Genomic DNA, 23,912 nt, shown 5'->3' with positions numbered 1-23,912 from the left:
AACTTGTACACAAAGTGGAGAGTAAAAAACCTCGAACCCCAAAATGTGAGCATCAATATTGCTCTAAAAAATGGAACTGTTATGCACTAAACAGCACTTGCATGGATCGTAGGATGCCTCCCATAACAAACTCACAAGTAGGATGGAGCGCAGATGCTTCCCTAAATAATTGTGGACTTAATTCATGCCCTACACAACTTATACATAGGATGGAGCGAAAAAATGACCCCCTAAATTATGGTGGACTCAAATCATGTCCTACACATTTATACATGGGTGGAGCGTAAATGCCCCCCTTAATTATGGTGGACTCAAATCATGTCCTACACATTTATACATGGGTGGAGCTTAAATGCCACCCTTTAATTATGGTGGACTCAAATAATGTCCTACACATTTATACATGGGTGAGCGTAAATGCCCCCCTTAATTATGGTGGACTCAAATCATGTCCTACACAACTTATACATGGGTGGAGTGTAAGGTGCCCCCCAAAGTTGCGCACTTAGGAAGCTAAGTACCAACAAGCCTGTAGTATACTGATCTTTAATGTAATACACCTTTTATGCTCTCTGCCTTGCTGCTCAGCCAGTGTGAATGTTCTTGGAATGTTGGTATGTGTGGTGAGGTCATAGAATGCTGGTATGACTGTGTGTGGAGTGTCAGTTGAGAGAATCTGCACCAGTTGGACCATCCAAAACCGTCACCGAGCAGCTTCCAAGGGTGGAGGAACCTGCTAGCTTGATTATGTTGGGAAGATCAAAGCAAAAGATTATGACCGTCCTCCCTGAATTTTGTGCTTCGGGCATTGAGTGCTTGCATAGGAGGGTTTATGGGATTATCGGAGGAATGGCTGGGAGATGAGCCTTTGCCCAGAAATCACCTGGTGGTGGGGTGTGTGTTGGTACTATTGCTGCTGCAGACCCAGAATATCCTAGGGCCTCCTTCCCTTAGATAATACATGTTTGGCACAATGTGGCCAACTATGTTATCTGCATAGATTGAGATACCACATATTGCCTTGTCGGAGTGGTTGGTTCCAGTGTGGTCATTCATCAGCATGCCTGGATAAGGCAGGCTTTGTTGATGGACATGCTCTTTGATTGGTCCTGCCTCTTCGGTAAAAGGCGAATTCCTCTTTGAAACGTTTTCAAGACAGTAGAGCTACAGTGCATTCCTTGGAACTGGCTACTGCAAAGCAATTTCTGCACCATTTGTGGAGATTTACAGGCTACCCCAGAGGGTAGCCTGACAGACAGACATACATCCTTCACAACCAGTGATGCTGCAGGAAACCAGGCCTTTCAGGGCTATTGACGTGGATCTGGCAGGCAATGTGCGAACACATGATTCAACATTTCCTGCCATGTTGACAAGCTATCACATCTTGCTAATGAGTATTGCAAAATATTCAAAATGGCTATAGCCTCCCATTTCTTCTCTTCCCTCCCAATATTCTCTTCACAACAAAACCTATTCCAGAGGACGTGTCCCTGTTGCTTTCCAAAGGTGCAATAGAGAAGTTAGTGGACTAGGAGAAAGGCATGGGTTTGTTACTCTTGCTATTTACTCGTTTCAGAAAATAATGGGTGCCTCAGGCTAGTCATTGACCTTTCTGTTCTCAATGCCTTTCTATGGAAGCACAGATTCAAGATAATCACGTTGGCTCAGACCCTTTCTGCTTTAGAACTGGCTGACTGGATGGTGTTCCAGGATTTGCAAGACGAGTATTTCCATGTACCTGTCCTACAGTCCCAAAAGTGTTACCTGTGGTTCAAGTTGGGCCAGTAGCATTTACAGTTTACTGTGCTCTCCTTCGGCCTCACCATCCCTCACGAATAATCACGAAAGTGATGGCGGTGGTCGCTGTCCATCTGCAAAGGTCAGGAATCTGTACCTCGATGACCGACTGCTGAAGGCGGGCTCGCCACATTTGGCAATGGACCACCCCAGAATGATGGCAAAACTCCTAAGATCATTGGTGTTTATCGTAAATGAGACAATGTCATTCCTGACTCCCTCTCAGTGGCATCCATTCAGTGGCGCTGTTCTCAATATGGTGGAGTTGGGGGGTTTCCTTTCACTTTAATTACTACTTTGAGTCTCTGCATGGTTTGGGGTGGAGTATTCCATATTTATTGAGATACTACCCAGTTAGTTTAAAGGTGATCATGAAAGTGCCCTTATCTAGACAATCAAGGCAGGCAACTGTTCTCTGAACGATATTTGGTGCTCATATTGACTCATGCAGTTTTCTGTTCGCAGGTTCATCCAGGAAAGTTCAAAACAGACTTAAAAACAAATTGAGATTATGCAGCTGAGTGGTGATGGGAGAATATAAAAAGTACAAGTCTGCTACTGACCTTCAATTTCTGTTCATGCATAGATTTTGTATAGGTTTCAGCCACAACATTGGACAGAGGCTGTTTTGCTAGAATTTTCATCACATCCTTCATAGATCAGCAAGTGCCCATCTGTTTCAAGAGTGTGTCTGCAAGTGGCAGAGGACGGTAGAAGATAACTATGCAGGACATTGATCTAGCATTGTTGAATGTAGACACTTTGCCTTTGGGGATATTGATCAACAACAGACAGTTTGAAAAAATGTTCGAGGCCCCTCTGCCATGATGCATAAAGTCCAGGAGAAGAGGCTGGGGGGACAGACCACATTAATAACTCCGGGTGAGTGTTATGCAAGTGGAAGTGGAGAGGATATTATTATCATTTTAAAAGAGATTCTTGTTGGTGGCATCTGTAGATGCACATGCTGTGCATACTTACTCCGTCTAGTGTTGAGCTCGAACATATACTACTTGTTTTCCTTCGAAAGAATGTTACGGAGTCATTGGACCTGGTGACTCCACCTATCAGTGATAATGAGCATCAGCTCCATTTTTAGATTGTTTTTTCTCTGCCGTTTGTTTCAGACGTGTCTATGTGAGCTTAGGTTCGATGCCGCATGCTGTTTCCACATGCTGTTCGTATCCATCCCCTGTCCGGTGCAGAAGACAAACTATTGTGTTATTGTTGGTTTTCACCAGTGCTTTCTTTTCAGTTCCAAACTGGTTAACGACCTTCAAAGGACAATCCCAGTGGTAGAGAATATCCATATGATGAAAATAACAAATTTCTATTCTGTCCCAATTGCCACGCCACGTATCTGAGGTCTGATCTCCACATAGTGTGTAATCTGTGTTTGTCTCCCGAACACTGTGAAGACTCCTTTTTTACGTGCCTGGTCTTGAGGAACAAAAAGACCCTCCGGAATCAAAGAGTGCGCACATCACCTTCACGTTGATGATGCAGAGAAGAGGGCGACACTCCAGACCTCTTTAAAGAGAGAGGAGTCAGATGCCGAGCATCCGAACAACTCCAGCTGTCGAGGTGGAAGTGGCTTTCTCATCGCAAAGTGTGAACTCCAAAGCCAAACTTTGAGGAAAAAGAACATCTGCTGGCCCAGCGCCCACCTAAGGCCTCAGCGAATACTATAGCTCCTGCGATTCACCAAAAGGAGGCACTGCCTTCCAGCTCCCGTGCCACTCTAGTGGCCCCCAGTGCACCACTTCACCTCCTGTCATGGTCACGCAAACAAATGGTGGGCGGAATGCTGAATAAAGCTTACATTCACCCCCAGTCAAGAGATATGGGTTAAATCCATCGTTCTTTTGCTCACCATGCCACCATCCCACCCCAGTTTAGACCCAGCCATATGCAATTGGGTCAATGATGGATTTCGGGCCAGATCTCTGTACTGGGGTGAATGTATGACATTTTTCTGCATTCTGTCCATCAATCGTTCTTTTTGCATTTGTCACCCCGAATGGGACGGGTATGCCCAGATGTGGGTCTTGTGCTCTCCATTACACTGGAGTCTAGCTGTCCTGGCTGATGAGGTCTGAAAGCCCGAAACCGGTCCAACGATGCTTGTTTTCAGTCCAGGGAGGACCTAGCCTAGCAGTTCAGGCAGGACTGATCCCATTGGGCGCAGGGTCAAGACTGATTTGCATATGGCTGGGTCCAAACTGGAATGGCAAAAACACGATAGATTTAGACCCAGATCTCTGTACTGGGGTGAATGTATGACATTGTTCTGCATTCTGTCCATCAATTGTTCTTTTTGCATTTGTCACCTCCTGTCATAGTTGACACCGTCATTCCGAGCCAGACTCCGCGCCCGAACACAATCCGGCGCGAGATCCTCCTCGGAGCCTTGAGCATCGACCGCCTGTTTGGTATCAGATTCGAAGACGCAGGCTTGGCTATTTTTAGTATTGCAACGGATGGCCCAGAATCCCTCTTAGCTGAAACACTCTGCCTCGAGCTATACAGTGCCGGGGTGGACTTGAAACATTTAGAGCCGAGATCGACTTCAGCCACGTCTGGTTGACGCCCCTTTTTGCTTCAATCCAGGCTGTCTGCAGCTGCATCTTTGGCAGCTTCAGAGAATTCCAAGCTACCAATCCTGCAGCAGCTCCAAGAACACCTTGCTACCAAGCAAAAACAGATCCACATCCAGCAAGGTACTGGTCAGATTCTAGCAAAGCCTCTGCAGTTGTCAAAGGGTCCCACTCCTCATTAAAGGAAATTAACTTTTGAGGAGGTCTGCAATCTTCCTCTGGCACCCACATCCAAGAAGGCTAAGAGACATGAAAGATCCATCACTCCAGTGCCTCCTGCTTGGCCCTCTCCTCTGATCCACTCCCCACCCGCCTTCTAATCCTTCCTCTGCTTCTCCTCTCTTGCCTGTGGGTTCTCCACAACATTTCTTGTACCACGAGGTCCTGCAGAAGGTAGCCGCATTTCATAAGGTGGAAATGCGTGTACAACATGGGGAGGATGACTTTCTCGTTGCGACCTTGTCTGCTACCCAACATTGACTCCAATACGCTTAAGAGATCCTTAAGCCAGCTACAAAAATTTACAAAGAGCCAGTTGAAGGTAGGGTTGTCACCTTGAGGGTTGATACAAAGTTTAAGGCGCCACTTACTCACTCACCATACCTACAAGGCCAGTAAACCCCACTCCTTTATGGTACATACGACTGACAAGCGAGCTAATACTCAGGGGACAGGGAAGCACCCCCTCTGGACCCCGAGAGTAAAAAGATTGATGCCAGGGCAAAAGAGTAGCAGCGCAATTTGAGACTTAGTGGTGTTTTGCCGACTGTATAGGCTTACTCTCCAGGTACGATCACACACACTGAGATCAGATGGTGCATCTTATCCAACATCTCCCAGAGCAGTATTGTGAAAGAGGACAGAAGCTGGTGGTGAAGGGGAAAATAATCTCCAACATCCGCTGTGCATTGGATGCTGCTGATACAGCTGCTTGGGGGGTAAGTACAAGTATCCTATTACGCCGCTATGCCTGGCTGCGAGTGTCTGACTTCAAACCGGAGGTCCAGCAAAACCTCTTGAATGTCCCTTTTGACAGTCAGCATCTGTTCGATTGTCAGATTGATCAGATGCTAGAGAAAATTAAAAAGGATACCGAGACTGCCAAAGCCATGGGTGCCTTGCAGACTACCACTCCTCTTGCCGCTCACAATACTGCTGCACTGATAAGACCCCGGACCCAGAGACCTCTTCCACTTTCTCCAGGGCCACTCAGCAGAAACTCTCATGGGGGTGCTATAGGGGTGGATACAGGAGTAAAAACGAAAAAAGGCACTGCCCCCAAAGGTGACCATCTAGCTCTTCCCCCCGATCATACAACATCTGTCAGGCGAAGGTTGCAGGGAATTCTGCTCCATTGGGTAGAAATCGTCTCCGACTGCTGGGTCCTTGACATTATACAGCAAGAGTACTGTCTCAAAGTCATTTGACCACCACCATACCTCTTCTCCCTGCCCATCATGACACACACTGTCTCCAGACAACCTTCGCATCCTGCCAGAGGGGAAGAGGCCCTAATTGCCAAAGGAGCCATAGAACCAGTTCTGCCACAGCACTGCGGAAAGCAAGTGTACTCTCTGTACTTCCTTATTCCCAAAAAGTACTGCTCCCTCAGACTCATCCTCGACCATAGACCTCTGAACAGGTGCATTAATTTGGAGCACTTCCACATGATGACTCTACAAGATGTCATTCCTCTGTTGTAACAAGGCAACTTCATGACCGCCCTCAGTCTAAAGGACGTCTACTTTCACATTCCCATTCACACTGCACATTGAAGATACCTAAGTTTCGTGGTAGGTGGACAACACTTCTAGTTCAAAGTACTCCCTTTTGGAGTTACTACAGCTCTCAGGATTTTTACAAAATGTTTGACCTTGGTAACAGCTCACCTTCAGAAGAGTGGTATCCGGGCATTCCCTTACCTGCATGACTGGCTGATCAAGAGCACCACCCATCAATAATGCCAAGCGCATATGCAGACCACCATCCACACCTTGCACAGTCTAGGTTTCTCCATGAACTGGACCAAGTCTCACCTCTAGCCTCTTCAAGTACAGACATTTTTCGGGGCCATGTTAGACACACAAGTGGAAAAGGCATACCATAGCCCTGCAAGAGTACAGGTGTTCCAAAACCTGCATCTTTTTCAGCTGTATTGCCAGGTAACTATCAGAACAGTGATGTGTTGCTAGGTGTGATGGCTCCTTATATAGCCATAGTTCCCCATGCCAAATTGCACATGCGCCCATAACAAGAGTACCTAGCTGCACAGTGGTGTCAAGTAGAGACCTAGAAGATCAAGTGTTGGTGGGGAGTTTCACATGTCACTCTCTGCAGAGGTGGAGCACAGTCCACCGCTTGAAAGGGTGGCCCTTCCTCGACCGGATTCCTCGAGTCACCATCGCTATGAATGCCTCACTTACTGGCTGGGGTTCGCATCTCAATCCCCTCCCTGTTCAGGGTATGTAGTCCTTTGCACATCAGCTTTGGACTTTCTGCTCTCATTCAAAGTAAATGCAAAAAGAGCAATTGATGGACAGAATGCTGAAGAATGTCAAACAATCACCCTAATCCAGAGATCTGGACCTAAAGCAATAGTGTTTTGCTCCCCAGGCCATTTCAGTTTAAACCCAGCCATATGCAAATCTGTCTTAACCCTGCTCCCCACGGGAACAGTCCAGCCCGTACTTCCAGGCCAGGTCTTCCATGGACCAGAAACAAGCATGCTGGGACCGGTTTCAGAGCTTCACCCCTCATCAGCCAGGCTAGCTTGACTCCGGTGTCATGGAGAGCACAGGACCCACATCTGGGCATACCCGTCCAACTGGGAGTGACAAATGCAAAAAGAACAATTGATGGACATAATGTTGAACAATGTTAAACATCCCCCAGTATAGAGATCTGGTCCTAAATCCATTGTTTCTATTTTTGTGTGTGTCTTTTGCACATTCAAAACAAGACAGTCTTAGTACACAAAGACAATGTGACTGCCATATTTAACTTCCAGAAACAAAGTGGCACACATTCCATCTAGCTGTCAGCAGTAGCCCAGAGCATTTGGCAGTGGGCAGTACATCACAGAGTGCATCTCCTTCTCCAGCATATTCCTTGGGTGGACATTGATCTTGGCAACCTTCTCAGCAGGGTGCATCAACAAGTCTACGAGTGGGAATTCCACCCTCAAGTCATACTGCCATAATTCCAGCAGTGGGGGTAGCCTCAAATAGATCTGGTCTCCACCTCCGAAAATGCAAAATGCCCAAACTTTAATGCCTGGTTACCACATCCCCATTCCATGGGCAATGCACTATGAATGAACTGGTCAGGGATATAAGCTTATGGTATTCCACTCTGTTAATGCTCTCTCTAGTTCTCCACAAGAGCTCCCCAACACACTGGCCTACTTACACAAAATCACAGCACTCTCCGGCACCCCAATCCCAGCAACTCAATCTTGCAACTTGGCTCCTGAGGTCTTGATTAACTCAACCTTCCGGAGGAGTGTATTTCTGTTCTTAAAGAAGTGTGCAGGCCTACTACCAGGGCCTGTGACGCTGCCCAGTGGAAATGTTTTGAACACTATTGCCTTCCTAAAATATCAACCTACTGGCAGCATCGGTACAAGATATTGTCCGTTACCTCCTACACTGCCAGAAGTCATGGCTCGTATACACTGCCATTCGGTTGCATCTGGCTGCACGCTTTGCTCTTCAGAGTACCAGTCATTAAGGCTTCCATGGAAGGCTTTAAGCAAGTTATACTGCCCTGGATAGCTCCTGCTCCGGTGTGGAACCTTAACATCATTCTTACTAGGCTCTTGGTCCCTTCTTTTGAGCTAGTTCACTCCTGCCCGTTACAATGTTTGTTGTGGAAAGTAGCTTTCCTCGTACTCATCACTTCCCTTAGACGAGTCAGTGAAGTACAAGCTCTTGCACTGGAAGAACCATTCTTCCAGGTTCATTGAGAAAGGGTGGTTCTTAGACCCAATCCCAAATTCCTCCCTAATGTGGTCTCCAGCTTCCACCTTAATCAAACTATTGAATTGACAGTCTTCTTTCCACATCCAGAGTATTTAGCAGGACGCTCTTTACAGACTCTGGATGTCAAAAGAGTGTTGAAGTACTACATTGACAGAACAAAACCACTTTGAAAGATACATTAACTATGTGTGTCCTATTCTAAACCACATAAGGAGTGTGCCATTTCTAAGGCAGGGGTTGCACATTGGCCTGTCAGAAGCATTCAGACTTGTTACGCTAAAGCTGAAAGGTCTTGGCCTGCCCCTTACAGACCGCAGTCTACTCAAAAGAAAGGGGCTTCACTGGCTTTCTTAGGTAACATACCAAAGCAGCTACCTGGTCCACTCCTGATACCTTTACAAAGCACTACTGTGGGGATGTCCTGGCCAGGCAGCAAGCAAGAGTTGGCCAGGTTGTCCTACGCACATTATTCAAGTCCTCTGCAATGTGCTCAGACAGAGCCACTGCTTTGGGAGAACTGCTTTACAATCTCTGCACAGCATGTATATCAACAGCTACACATACCACAAACAGAAAATGTTACCTACCCTGTCAGCATCTGTTCGTTGCAAGTAGTGCTGTTGATTCACGTGCACGCATCCTCCTCCCCAGACGCTTGTGGTTGTTGTTCTTTATTTTTTCCCTACTGATACTTTCTACTTGCATGGTCATCATTTGCTGGACTTTTTGCTCCATCCCCAGTCATGCTCTCCCTGTGGGAAAAAACAATCTACCAATGGATCGATGTCCATGCACATTACCAGTGATAGTTGGGGTCACCAGGACCTGTGACTTTAAAAATGTCTTTTGAAGAAAAACAAGTTGTACTCGTCCAAGCTCAACACCAGATGGCCGAAGTATGCACAGCAAATGAATTGTACCTTATCTGGAAAGCTTCAATCTTACACTTCTGGGTGATTTTAATTATCACCTGGAGAAGACCCTATGTGAATAAACGCAAATCTTTTTAGAAAATATGGATTGTTGTGGCCTATCTTAACAGGTTATGAGCCCCACCCATAAGGACGGCCATATATTAGATGGCATCTTCTCCAACGATTCCCGGATTAGGGTTGAGGAACCTATTCAACTTTCCTGGTCTGACCATTACGGTATTCCCTCCAAGCTTCAAACCTCGGTACCCCATGCTGCTCCGCATAATAAGAAAAGAGTGGAGAAGAAGAGAAACCTCTGTCTTATTATTAAGGAAGCCCTTTTGAACACTCTCAATAGCCATCAATGGCCTCATCATTCGGATGCTAACTTGGCATATGCCAAGTTTTCCAACCGGCTTTTTGCAGCTCTGGATCTCCTTGCCCCTCTCAAGAAGGATTATGTGGCTAGAAGAAAGCCGTGTGCCCCTTGGTTTTCAGAAAGACTTAGGAAACTTAGGTAAGCATGCCGGCACCAAGAAAGGAAATGGCGCCTGGATCTTAATCCAGTCGAAAGAGATCTGCATAAACTAAGACTAAGGGAATACAAAAGTGCCATTATAGAGGAAAAAGTACTTTTCTATTCCAAAAAGACCGAATCTGTGAGGTCTTCAATGGAGCTTTTCAATGTAATCCAGTCTCTCTCGCCCGCTCAGGTCCAGCTCATGCGGATATCTCCCAGGACCTCTGTGACCGATAGTCAAGTTTTTTTCATTCTAAGATTACAGAAATATATTCCTCCCTGGAAATCCTCAATGCTGAGGCAATCAAAGCAGGCCCTCCTATGCTGCCCGCCCTGAAACCACTATCAAGGCAGATAATCTACTTACCTTCCCTCCTCTTAGGCAAGAGGACACAGGTTGTTTGTTAAGTTGAATCAAGTCTGGCTCCCCATTAGAGTCCTGCCCTTTGAAGATTTTGAAACTAGGAAGGGAGGTTATTGTTCCTCACTTTACCTCAATTCTTAATGCGTCTATTGCATCTAGGCAGTATCCCACTGCTTGGAAAACTGCAGTGGTTAAACCCCTTTTAAAAAAGCCCTCTCTGGACCCCGCTGAGTACAGAAATTATCGCCCAATCTCCCTGTTACCGGTCCCAGCAAAAATCCTCGAGAAACATCTGAATTTCCACCCCATTTCCTACTTGGAGGAACGTCAGCTGCTCGATTAGCGCTCAGCATGGTTTTAGAAGGGAACACAGCACGGAGACGGCATTCACCTCTGTAATCAACAACATCCGATGCCAGGTTGACGCTGGTAATACAACACTGCTGATCCTTCTAGACCCAACGGCGGCCTTCAATACCATTTCTCCATTGAGACTGGTGGACAGGCTTAAGGAAATGGGGGTTGGGGGCTCTGCCCTGAATTTGCTTACCTCATTCCTTACGGACCGGTCACAAATAGTCAGGATGGAGCAATTTAACTCCGCTCCCAAGCAGTTGTTCTGTGGAGTCCCTCAGGACTCCTCATTGAGCCCAACCCTTTTTAACATTTATGTTGCCCCTCTAGCCAGGGTCATTAGATCCTTTGGGCTGGAGGTGCTGTCTTATGCTGATGACACCCAAATTATGGTGTCCATTACTAACAGCATTGAAGCATCAGCAACTAATTTTAAAAACTGCATGGTGGCAGTGGCCTTCAGGATGGTAGAGAACTGTCTCAGACTCAACTGGGACAAAACTGAGGTTTTGACCTTTGGAAACCAACAGGACATCTTGTCAAAGGCCTGGTGGCCTTATACGCATGGCCCGTGCCTGGCCCCATTGAAAAAAAACCTGGGCGTCATAGTTGGCAACTCTCTCTCTCTGGCCCCCCAGATCAGTAGAACGGTGTCCACCTGCTTTGGGACAATTGAGATTCTTAGGAAGATTTCTCAATTTCTTTCTTTTTCCTCCCAAAAGCTGGCAGTTGTTGCCCTCTTGCTGTCCATATCGGACTATTGTAATGCTCTTTACTTTGGGATTAACAAGGGACTTGTTCATCGCCTACAGACGGCGCAGAATGCTGCAGCCAGATTGGTGATGGACCTTACTAAACATCATTCTGTTTCGGCTACTATCAGTAAGCTGCATTGGTTTCCTCTTGGCCGGAGAATCTTGTTTAAAGCCCTTTGTCTCTTCCACAAGGCTTCTTATAACACTGGTCAGAGGATATTAAAAGGCTTTTTCGAAGATACACTCCCATCAAGCAGTTAAGATCTGCCAGTAAAAATCTGCTTGTAGTTCAGAGGCTTGAGAGTGGGATGGGGAGGTACAGCCTTTTCCCTTGCTGCGGCCAAACTCTGGAATTCCCATCCTTCTTCAATACCTGGATTAGATTCTCATACGTTCTTCCGGAAGGCCTGGCTCTTCACCCACATATCACTGTGAGCCATACGCATCCTTGTCCGTTGGCCCTCTCTGCAACGCCTTGACGCATCTGGGCTAAGTTCGTGCTTTACAAAGCTAATATTCATTCATTCATTCAGCACTACATGCCGCAAACAGATACTTACAGGGTAAGTAACATTTTCCTTTTATCACTGCATTTTTTGTTGTTTTCCGAGTGTTTGATTTGGTATGTTTGAGAAAGTGTTTTTTTTTAGTTTGGAGGTGGTGGGTGGCTGAGGTCCACCACAAGTAATAAATGTTTCTTCTTGTTAGGTCCAGTAAAAGGTTTCAGGAATTTAAGCCTGAGCTCAGCCCTTGGTAACTCAGAGCACAGATCAGATAGACTTAACTTAAAGAAAATGTGTAAAGCATTAAGAAATACCAAAACAGTTTAAGTCAAAAACACAACACTATATACAATAAAAATCCCACTCCAATATGACGAAAGAATAGAGACTAATTTAATGAACAAAATGATACCAAAACAACAAGAATCCAATTGGGGGAACCAGAGATATGATTTTTTTTCAGTGTAAGTAAAAATAACACCAAAAAGCACTAATTGCCAGTGCAGGTCAACTGGTCACGGTAGACCAGGGAACTATGTGTGATTTCAGGCTGACCACAATGGAGCACCAGTTAGGTGTACTGTTACAAAGTATAATGGGTAATCATAGTCAGGAGGTAAATCCGAGTAGAGGTTTATTGTAAGTTACAAGATGATAGTTGTAGGTTACAAGCTGAATGATGGTTGGTTCACGATCATTACATAGCTAGTTCATGGCCCCACCAGGAGCTGCATCTTCACAGCTCAGCCCACTCTCTCCAACAGTCATTCTTCCAGTCCACCAGGCACACCAACATTCCACACTGTCATCAGGCATTCTAAGGTTCCATACATACACACAAGCATACTGGCTGAGCAGCTGTAAATGCAAGCACAACATATCCTCTTTCCTTAAGGGAACAAAGGAAACAAATAATTACGACCCTGTGAGAGTATAACACATATGTATAAAAGAAATGATACAGGAAAAAAGCCAAAGATAAGAGAAAGAAAGACTAACCACAGACAAGCAGCAGGGAATAGGTGCAAATGGAAGACATGGCAAGACACCTCCTCTTCCCTTGGGAACATTAAGAAAATAGATAAATTGTAAAATGCAATAAGTAACATGCTAAGAAGATAATAATAAAATAATGTGTGGAATTGGAAGATATAAGCTAATCATCCATTTGTACGCACCACACTAAAGAAAACACTCTAGAACATGTGGAATAGAGAACAGTAAAATGGTAAAGCTGATGCTAAACACAAAACAAAGAGTACGTAGGGTGAAAACAGTGAGAAGGGTGTGCGCACAACCCACATTGAAGACTAGACCAAGTGTATGAAGACCAGCCCCTATACACTACCACCCTACAGCAGAAAATACAGACTAAACTCAATGCACTAGCAATACCAAGATAGTCCCAATGTGGAGCAAATACAGCTCACACAAAATTTGTACCACAAAAGTAAAATACACAATTAAAGTGTGAGTAACCAAACAAATGAATACACTACAATCTTACTTAAATTGCTGCAAAAACCACTACAAGCATCACTGTGCTACTTAAATTGCTGGAAAAATCATTACAAATATAGTATAACAGTCTTACTCAAATTGCTGCAGTACAAATATAGCAGTCTTACTTAAATTGCTGCTCATATCATAAAAAATATAACAGTCTTACTTAAATTGCTGCAATACAAATATAACAGTCTTACTTAAATTGCTGCTTAAATCACTATAAATACTACTGTCTTACTAAATTGCTGCATGAGTCATTATAAGCATTACAGTCTTAAATTGCTGCATGAATCATTACAAATATAGTATAACAGTCTTACTCAAATTGCTGCATGAATAATTACAAATATACTATAACAGTCTTACTCAATTTGCTGCATAAACCATTATAAATATAAGTCTAACTTAAATTGCAGCTTAAATCATTATAAATATTGCAGTCTTACTCAAATTGTTGTATAAATCATTATGAGATTATTGAATAGTTGTTCATAAACATTTAAACGTGGCAATGTATTGTGAGCAAACACGGGTGAGCGAACTCTCTCACCCGATATCTTAAAACAATATATTAGCTGTGAGCAAAGCAATCGCATTCTCAACCACGGGTACAGTAAAAAGAAGTCCCACATCAAGAATTACGGATGTTTTGTGGGCAAATCTTCTCCGCGGGTACCTCTAGTAGCCCCCGCAGTGTATAATGTGAAGAGAAACTCGGGCAGGTGTTCTTCTCCTTGTTTTTAAGTTACTTTTCTTAAATAGTTTCCAGTATATATAGTCTCTTAAAAGGTTAAAATGTTACCTCAGGTAGCTTGTAAGCAGGGTTTCTTCGCCAAATCGTCGCCAATGTTACAAAGTATAATCGTAGTCTGGAGGTAAATCCAAGTAGAGGTTTATTGTAAGTTACAAGATGATAGTTGTAGGTTACAAACTGATTGATGGTTGGTTCAAGATCATTACATTGCTAGTTCATGGCCCCACCAGGAGCTGCATCTTCACAGCTCAGGCCACTCTCTCCAACAGTCATTCTTCCAGTCCACCAGGCACACCAACATTCCACACTGTCATCAGGCATTCTAAGGTTCCATACATACACACAAGCATACTGGCTGAGCAGCTGTAAATGCAAGCACAACATATACCAAATAAGTTCCACCCTGTTAGATGTTTTACCTTGAGACTTAGGGCCAGATTTATATTCTGGCGGATGGCCCTTTTCTTTTGAAAAGCGACAGTGTAAATTATTTTTACCCTGAGATGTCCGATTTAGAAATGACCACCAAGTAGGCAAGCTGTCAATGCGTTTGCATTTTGGTGCAGGGCTTCTTCAACATCACAAGCCTTGCACCAAACTATTTTATTTTTTATTTTCAAAAAGACAATTCTGAAGCATGTCAATCTTAATAGAGGAAGTAGAAATAAGTGCACCCATTTCTTTCACAAGGTTTTACCATTGACATTCACAAAAGATCGTTTTAAAATCTGATCTTACTTTGTTTGATATTTTGCTAAGCAACTTATTTTTTTATTAATAAAGCAGTTGTCCTGCATAGTAAATTAGAAACGATACATGCATTACTTTACAAGATGGCGTTAAAAGAGCTCGGAAAAACGTGCACATTACAGTGGTGTGGCAATGATCGAGGTGACAGGAGGAGTTTTTGAATGCTGGCTAGGGATTGGTTGGCAGTTACATTCCTCTTTGTTCATGTTCTACATTTATGTGTTATGTTCTCTCAACAGTTTACCCTGACGGCAGGGTCTGCATCTCTATCCTTCACGCCCCTGGCGATGATCCCATGGGCTATGAGAGCAGTGCCGAGCGCTGGAGCCCAGTGCAGAGTGTAGAGAAGATCCTGCTCTCAGTTGTCAGCATGTTGGCAGGTAAGATGGCCATATGGTTCATTAAGTTGAGATGATCTTTGCTTGATCAGAGATACACTACAATCAACTATATTCTTTGAACTTTAATTTGCTCTATTTTTTGCTGTTTCAAAATTGTGACTTATCCTTTTTTTTCCATCGTAAAATCTAATAGAAGATGCGTAGTTCTGCTTTAATCTTTCAAATCTGCATGTTTAGAGTTTTGATTCAACATGATTAAGATCTCCTTCATTTTAAGGTTTTCTCACGAACCGACATATAGTTTATTTTTCACTTACTACCGTACTTTTCGACTTCTGTGTTTTACTGTTTCTTTTTTTTGATAATTAGAGTTTATGATAATCACGGCTTTCATTACTAAAAGTTTTTTTTAATGCTAAAATGTGCATTCTTCATTTGACGTTTATTGTCTTCTACAACAGAGTAGTGTCATGTGTTTTAGCATGCATAACTGGAGGCAGGATACCCGATCAGACAGAAAATACTCTATCTTAAATTATGGGCAGTAACGCAAATAAAACTCTGGGAACACAGAAAGAAAAGTCAAAGAAACAGTAAAACATTAAAGAAACTCTTAAATCAAGAGATAAGAACGGGGATAGGTGTGGGGAGCACGTTTCTGATTGAAAATAACCTTCACAGCTCATTCCATATCTTTTTGTTTTACAATCTCCATACATCTGTTTATGAACAGCAAATCAATGTACAATGTGAATTACAAAGTGTTTGGGGATATGTAACTGCCCCAAACGTTTCTTGCATCTTAATTTCTTCATTTTATTTAGCAATTTGTTAATTAAAGTTGTTTTCTTCTTTAAAGTTGAGATACTGACTGTGTTGTTTACTGCCATTCTGTATCTGAGTTTCTCATCCCTGCCACCTTCTGGTGGATGTCTTGATTTCCCACGCTTGCTCCCTGGACGGAGTGGAGTGCCCGAAGGAAATAACCTGGTTATCCAATTGAAGTGTAAAAGTATTATGCCATGGTACATCAGTGGTAAGGAACAGTATTCTAACAGGATACTGCCCGCTAAGTAGTAGTGAATAACTTTATTCGGTTAAATAACCATCAAAGTACGCACAACAAATAAAAACAAGCTCAAACAGACAACCAATTCACGGGACAAAATACTGGGTCCTATATTCACCAATACAGCCTCACTACAATTATCAAAAAACATTTCAATCAGTTTGTTAAGATATTCATAATAGCAATAATGTACGTAATTTTAACATTTCCCTCCAGGCAGTTTAAATACATTATAAAAACACAATAAAACATCCCATAAAAAGTACAAAAAACAAAAATATATATTACTTCAAGTATCGACCACTAGGTTCACTTTATAGTCATTTGTTTGAACCAGCAACAATTTCCCTCCTGTGCATAAGCAATACTATCTTCACATATCATTTAAGGTCTGTACAAATATTAAAAGGGACCCTTCATAGTGCGTAAAATACATGTAATTAACTGCAATACATATTGGAAAAAGATCAACCAACAAACTCATTATTCCAAAGCCTGTAGGATTTTTGCTCTCCTATACAACATTGCTTCTAAAAATTTACTTACAGCAAATACTGTTTTTTGTGACGTATCACTTTTAAGGATCCTAAAGGCTTCTAGGTCCCTGTGGCCATGCTACGACAGATGAGAAGTAGCCATTTACGGCGTATGTAAAAGTACACCTAGCATGAAAACAGTCCATGCTTTTCGTCTTCAGGTGCCAGTTCACAAATAGGGCAGATTTCAGTTTCTGGGTTTGCCGGCCATTTGCTTGTAAGGATTCTCAGTGGTAAAATTCCATAAAGAAATCTTATATACAAGTTTCTGGTTGCAGATGGGAAAATTAAATCTAAAAAGTCTTCAAATAGTGGAGAGTGCTTTTGAGCCAAGAAAGTAATAGTTGCAGGGACATTGTGGGTATTCATAACAGATTGGTCATTTATATAAGCCCAGTACCTACATTTAAATAGTTTAATGTCAGATTTTAAAATAGAATTTGGCTCATCCCACAAGTTGGGCATCCCGAGTTTGAAAAACCACCCAGAAACAGATTTAGTGCAAGGAAATTCCCTGGCTCCTTGAAGATTCATTACCTCTACCAGAGTGTCTTTAAAGACTTTACGTTCTGGTGTAGACCATAGTCAAATCCAATGTACTAAACTGTTCACAATTGCCCGGGGAGCAACTCGTTTTATTCCAACATCAAGATACATGGGGATTAATGGGGTACTAGATGGTAAGGCTAATAGCCTTCTAAAAAAGTTGTTCTCGGCAATAGTTAACAACTGTACATTACCATAACCCCATATCTCTGCCCCATAAAGAGCGGCACCCCAAGCCATTGCTCTGTAAACTTACACAGCAGGGGAAATAGCATTCAAATTTGTTTGATTATAAAACCTTAAAATGGCATTGGATTTGTGTTCAGTAATTAGTTTTGATTTCTCCAATTGGTTTGTCCGCCCTAAATTGTCTTTAAGGCTGACCCCTAAATAATCAAAACTATGTACTCTGCCCAGGGCCTCGCCTTCTGCATGAATACTACGACTTCCTTTTTTCTTCTTTCCAAAAACCATAAACTTCGTTTTGTTTATATTTAGTTCTAAGATTCTCAAATTACAAAATTGTAAAAACGTATCAATTAAAATTTGGAGGACCATCGGAGATTTAGATATGAGGAGGGAATCGTCAGCAAAAAGTAAAACAGGTATCTTTTTGCTATTCAAAATTGGAGAGTCATTTCTACAATGTTTTAGGGTGTCCACAACATCATTAATGTTTAGAGACAATAGGGTGGGCGCTAGCACTCAGTCTTGGCGAACTCCTCGCTCTATGGGAATACCATCCGTCAATTCTCCATTTGGACCCCAGCGGACTTGTGCAACATTAATCACATGTAATCTACTTATTAAATACACTAAGTTGGCTGGAGCATCCATGTTTATGAAAGCTTGCCAAAGGGCCGATCGTGGTATACGATCAAACGCCGCTCTAAGATCAATAAATGGCATGTAAAATTATTGTTTCTGAAGTAAAACATTTTTCTAACCCGCTAAGTACTGATTGCCCCAGGGTCCGAACAACAGGCCTTTCACAGTTGAGTGTTTAATAAAGGCAAACTCAACCGGTTTTAGTATGGTTCCATAATTTAGGCTCCTTATCCCGTATCTGGCTTACTTGAGCATCTGGGATAAGTCACACAGTTCTCTTGGACTTATTTTCCATATTAGTGTAGATAGTCTTGGGGATTGTGTAAGCTCAGTTTGAAAATAGAATTGGTGAAATCTGGACCGAATCATTGAAATTCACTCCGAAGTTCAGGAATTATTTTTACTGGTACTGTATAAATAAATGTATTGAAAAATACCTTACTGGAGACTAAATACAATCTAGAGCACGAAGGGCTTAGACTGTACTAAGTGATTAGATTGCTCCTTGGGTAACAGCCAGCAACCGTCATGTGTAGTTTGCAGTGCCGAAACCTTTGAGCCCCGAGCTAGTTTTATGTGCTTGTTAGTTTGATAAAGTGAGTTCCTTTGGCTGGTTAAGCTTTAGAACTTTGATTTTCTTTCACCAGAAGCACTTTGTTCTTACATTTCTTTTAATTTAATTTAGAAATTTAGTACAATGTTTTACTCTTTATATCTATATGAGTTTTACTCGTCAGTTAATATTTTGTTGAGACGTCCCATTTTCAGGATTCTGTTGGTTATGTGTGTACTTTAGAAATAAAAGAAATAAAGCCAGTTTTTCTTCCTAACAGCTCTCACCTCTTAAGTCTCAAATCTATGCTATGCGCTGTCTATTTCTAGCAGCCATCCGGCTCCTTTACTTCCGCTCGCTATACCAAGCCTCCTCTCTGCTTGTTCTTCTCAATTATGCCTCGCCAATTTACATTGGCTGTCAACCGAGGCTGGAATAAAGTACAACCCTGGCTACCTAATCTACAAATCCCTGTACATTAACAGTTTACCATCCCTCAAAACCAGCACCTAACCTGTTCCAGCTGACCTACTTCTCTGGAATGCCGAATGTGCATAGCCAATCCTTTCCTGGTGCAGTCACTTCTTCTGAAACTCTTCACCAAACCCTCACTTTTAGCCTTCCGTTGGCAAGTAAATCTTTTCAAACTTTATCTGAACTACACTCATTGAAAACCATCTCTATCGCATCTGTTCTCACCCTGTCCACTGACCCATAAGTCACTTTTGTTTTCTATCCTCTTTAACTTTAACTGTTGATGTAACAAGTTGTTTAAAATGCATTGTCCACTTACTATTTTAGTGGATGGGCCCTCCATAAAATAATTACATACGTAAATAGATTTATAGATACAACTAAAAGGGCGTCAGTGCACTCCTACCTCTGTAGTCTATACCTAACGTGTAGCCATTATTTCTCGGGTACATAAATGTTCCTGATTAGCAGTACGAAATGATATCTTGGAATCAATGAAGAAAGCAGAGCGGTTTTTCTGGCGTCCCTCTACAGACACAGTAAGATGTGGATTCATATGCTCATCTGTCGTAGATGTTCCAGGTTGGAAATCATATCGACAGTGATTACTAATCTTATTTTAAAGAAGCCATTTCCTAAATCGATCATGTATGAACTTCCCAAAGACATTGGTGTGTCTGTCTGTTGGGGGCGATGGTCAGAAACAGGTTATTTTTTTACAGTTACTTCATTCACTAAACATTTACCGATGCAATAGATCTTGCTTTCCCCAACTCTCTACCCAAAATTCAGGCATTGACAAAAATCTGTCCTGCATTTTGGAGAGTCGGTTGGCTGAGCATGTACACTAGTTTACACATCATATGTGTTCACTTGTAATGGCCCCTCACTTCTCTGAGCCTGCTCGAACTTTAATCTATTCTAAATTGTTTACATTTATGTGTCATTATTATTGTTTGGTTATTTAGAGATCGTAAGGTACATTCCAAAATGAGTCTCTTGCTGCTATAGAAGACATGCCAGAGGAAAGAACTTCTGATGTGACTAGAAAATGTTAAGCCTCTTTCTAAAACAAAAATGATGGGGCTTTTCACTGAGATTTATGAGAAGGCTGTTCCAAAGCCTCTGACCTTGCGCTCACAGTGCTCAGTTGGCCCATTTAGCATAACTCAAATGGTATATGTTTTTAAGGTCGCATTGGCACCATAGTTTTATGGCGGCCTGCAGTGTGACAGGGTCAGCATTATGCCAGAATTTGCACCATGGTATCTACATGTTTGTTATGTGAGCCAAATTATGTTTTTCTTAAATAAAAGACGCCATTTGTACTCAAAATGGTCACTAGTTTGATAAAAGTGTAAATAAAAAAGTTTCCTAAACTTTTTAGGTTTCGCCTGGCGATCCGCTGCGCAGCAGCGTTCGCGCAGGCGAAATCTTTTGAGAACAGTATGTTGTTTAGTCCCGCCTCTCTCTTCCATTGGCTAGCTCCATAAATGGAGGCTAGCCATTGGAAGAGAGATCTGTCCGTCATTATGCGAGGCGATTCGTGGGCGTTCCGGCGATTTTTTTTTTTTCCCTCTCCGCCCCTTGTAGAACGTCATTGCGGCGGTGGTTTATTTTTTTTTTTCTTCCAAGTTTTTTTTTTTGTCATTCGCCGCCGGAAGAAGTCCAGGTGAGTGCTCCCCTCCCATCCCGCTATCTGTGTCCCCCTTCCCGCACCCCCTCCCGCTGTCCGTGTCCCCCTTCCCGCCGGAGCTGGCAGCAGTGTCCGGATTGAGCAGCTCAGTCACAGGAGGGGGGCCCGGGAAGCCACACACGCTCACTCCTGTCCGCCCCCACGCGCTCTCACACACCGCCCGCTCGAGCGCAGCAGCCACCGCCTCCGCCGGAGCCGCAAAACAAGCAGCCGAGGGGGGCCCGGGTCCCGCACTGGGGTGTGTCCTTCTGACCCCTCTGCTGCTCAAAGTCCACACGCGCTCCAAGATTTATTGGTCGGGACAAGCATAAGGCATTCTCCTGAAATGCCATCTCAGATAGTGATGCCAGTTGTACTTTGCTGCCCAGAGAAGTATTGACTTTGGCTTTTCTTGCGAGGGGGCTGTAAGTATATATTCTTCAGTATTTAACGGAGTGATTTCCGCATTCACATATGCCAAGTCTGGGAAGGAATTTAGGCCGAGCCATTGTAGTTGCACTGCTAGGGAGCAAATTCGAAATCTTTAACTTGCCGACATCCTTTAGTCACTGGGAGATAAAAAACCCTTTTGTGCTATCCAGGTCTAGTGCTCATTAGAAGCCCTTCCACAATTTCAGGTTCCTTCCCTGTGTGATTCATGTGATTCTGTGAGTGACATGAAAAGTACTCTGGAACGGTTGTGATTGCATGCCACTGGTCTGAGCATGTGCATTCATGTTTCTGACACCTTCTCAGCTTGCGCTTGTCCTGTAATCTTGTCATTACCAAGTTTGACAAATTCTCCACCATTGAAAATGTTACCTGTTGATGACCGCAACACATTCCATGCTGTTTGGCAAAAGGTGTGATTTTGCCTGCTATGTCTAGTCCATCAAGGCTCTGTGTTTCCCACCTGTTTTTTTAGGTCTCGGCCTACGAAAGACTGCGCACATGCGCAGGTGAGCTGGCGAGATTTAATGATGTAGGGTATTTTCTGCTAGCGAGGTTAAGCCCCACCCCTCTTCTCCATTGGCTGGCGTCACCGTTCATGCAAAACGGTGGCCAGCCATTGGAGAAGAGGTCCTAGTCAAATTCTTCTTTCTCTCTATGCCCCATCCTTTTCAGACTGGGTTACTTGACTTACTGCTGGCATAAAAAGGTTTCTTATCTTCTTTATGGGGCCATCTGGTCCCAAAGGCGAGACCTATTGGCTATGCCAATGTATTTTTATACTGTCATTCAGCCCATTAACAGTCCATGACAAAACATCATAGGCAGCTGAGCCCTCAGCCCATTCTAACTATGCCATGGGTTGGGACAGTAGTGTCCTTTGGTGCAGATCTCTGCCACATACAATTTGGAAAACAAACAAACTTATGGTCAACTCTCCAAATGCCACACCATAAACTAAAACCACAGAAGCATCTGCTGCCCAGTCGTAGCTCCATCCCGAGTTCAAAATAAGCAAAAACCCTCTAAACAATAAGAAAGCTTAAACTCTGATTACAACCCCTATTCCCAACAGATCAATTAACCAGGAACCGGCGCGACTCCTGCCCAACACAGAGAATTTTATGAGGCCACACACCTCGTATTTGGGCAGCCCTTCCCCGCTGGAGTGCCTTCTGGCCCTGCCGGATCCAAGGCGCCAGTCGAACCCCTTGAATCATATGATTGATCTGTTCAGCCACCGGTCAAGAAACCTTGGCCTTTCACAACACCGGTCCCTCTCTTGACGCTCCCTACAGTGCAGTCCCCGTTCTTCTCCTTGACTTGGAGACAAAGGAGCATTACCTGACCCAGACTCCGGCACCTACTGGAGCCATTCCCTCTATTCCAGAGCCTTACCCTATTCTTATGGGCGAGGGCTTGGTAGAAGATTGGGATGGACCTCTGGCCCTTGAACAGATAGAAGCCCCTAGACTCCAACATGGACTGGTGTGAGGATTTGGGGGATGCCAGTGAACTGGAGACATCCCCAAATACTGTCTTGGTCTCTCCTTCTACCGTGGCTACAGAGAAGGGTGCCTTATTTGATATGGTGGTGAAAAGGGTGTCCGAGGTGCTGGACCTTCAGCTGCCCTCTGTGGCGGTCAAGACTAATGTCTTGACAGAGGTGCTTCAGCCAGGTGTAAGCGCTTCAGAACCGCTTCTCCCATTTAATGAAGCCCTCACAGAAGTTCTGCTCAGTGCCTGCTCCAAGCCCTGAACAGGGGCTCCTGAGAACAGAATAATTGCCTTCTGCCATCGCCCCACCAGTGGATCAATTTTTCTTACCCAACACCCCACCCTAGAGAGTTGGGTGGCCCAAGCCTCCACTTCCTGAGTAAATCCTGGCTCATTCCCTACCACCCCAACAGATAGGGAATCTAAAAGGCTTGACACCTTGGGTAAGAAAATGTTTTGTTCCACCAGCATGGCAATGTGGTCTGTGAACACAACATGCCTTTTGGGACGTGACTTCCATCCCCTTTGGGATTTGGTTGCGCAAGTGCTGCTCATAGTCCTGGAGGAGGCCCAGGCCGTACTCTCCCAAGCCATGGCTGATGGTAGAGACGCAGCTAAGTTCACAATTAGATGTGGGCAGGACATGACCGACTCTCTAGGCAGACCAGTTTCTTCGTGAGTGGCCTTACAGCACCATGCCTGTCTGAGGACAACTGATTTTTTGGGGGATGTCCAAGCTTCTGGTATAGACATGCCCTTTGAATGCTCCCGTCTCTTAGCAAAAAAGGTAAGTTCAGTGCTGGAGTGCTTCAAGGACAGCAGAGCTACGGCCAGGTCCTTGAGCCGTTCCATGGCCCCCGTCAGTCTCAGTTCACCTTTCCCTCTGTTTGTGGCCACTGAAGGGGCTTCCAGCCGTGTATATATTCACCTAGCCACCACGGCACACAAGATTTCCAGCCATTTCCTAGACCTGTGCCCTCTCATTTTCTTCCTGAAAAAGAGGGAGTGCCGGATGAAACTTCTTTCAGCCTGCATGTCCAGGTCAGCGTCGTCGCCACGTCCGGCCCCTGTGGCGGGTTACAGGAATCGTCACCTCCGTCTTCGACATCGGCCTTCTCCCAGGCCGCAAGAGCGACGCTCACCTGC

The 23,912-nt window shown here is 43.9% G+C and overlaps 1 protein-coding gene across 1 annotated transcript in view; it reads left to right on the top strand.

Annotated features, from left to right (window-relative positions):
• Positions 1 to 23,912, top strand: part of UBE2G2 (ubiquitin conjugating enzyme E2 G2) — a 359,465-nt gene that overhangs the window by 278,768 nt on the left and 56,785 nt on the right. Inside the window, exon 5 of the mRNA XM_078680545.1 lies at positions 15,037 to 15,177. Within this exon, the coding sequence (XP_078536671.1) occupies positions 15,037 to 15,177 (141 nt within the window). The remainder of the gene's footprint in view (positions 1 to 15,036; positions 15,178 to 23,912) is intronic.

The sequence above is a fragment of the Lissotriton helveticus genome, chromosome 3_1 (genome assembly GCF_964261635.1).
Source record: "Lissotriton helveticus chromosome 3_1, aLisHel1.1, whole genome shotgun sequence".
In the NCBI taxonomy this organism is placed as follows: domain Eukaryota; kingdom Metazoa; phylum Chordata; class Amphibia; order Caudata; family Salamandridae; genus Lissotriton; species Lissotriton helveticus.
Note: the sequence above shows the minus strand (reverse complement) of the source record. Positions and strands in the feature narration are given on the sequence as shown.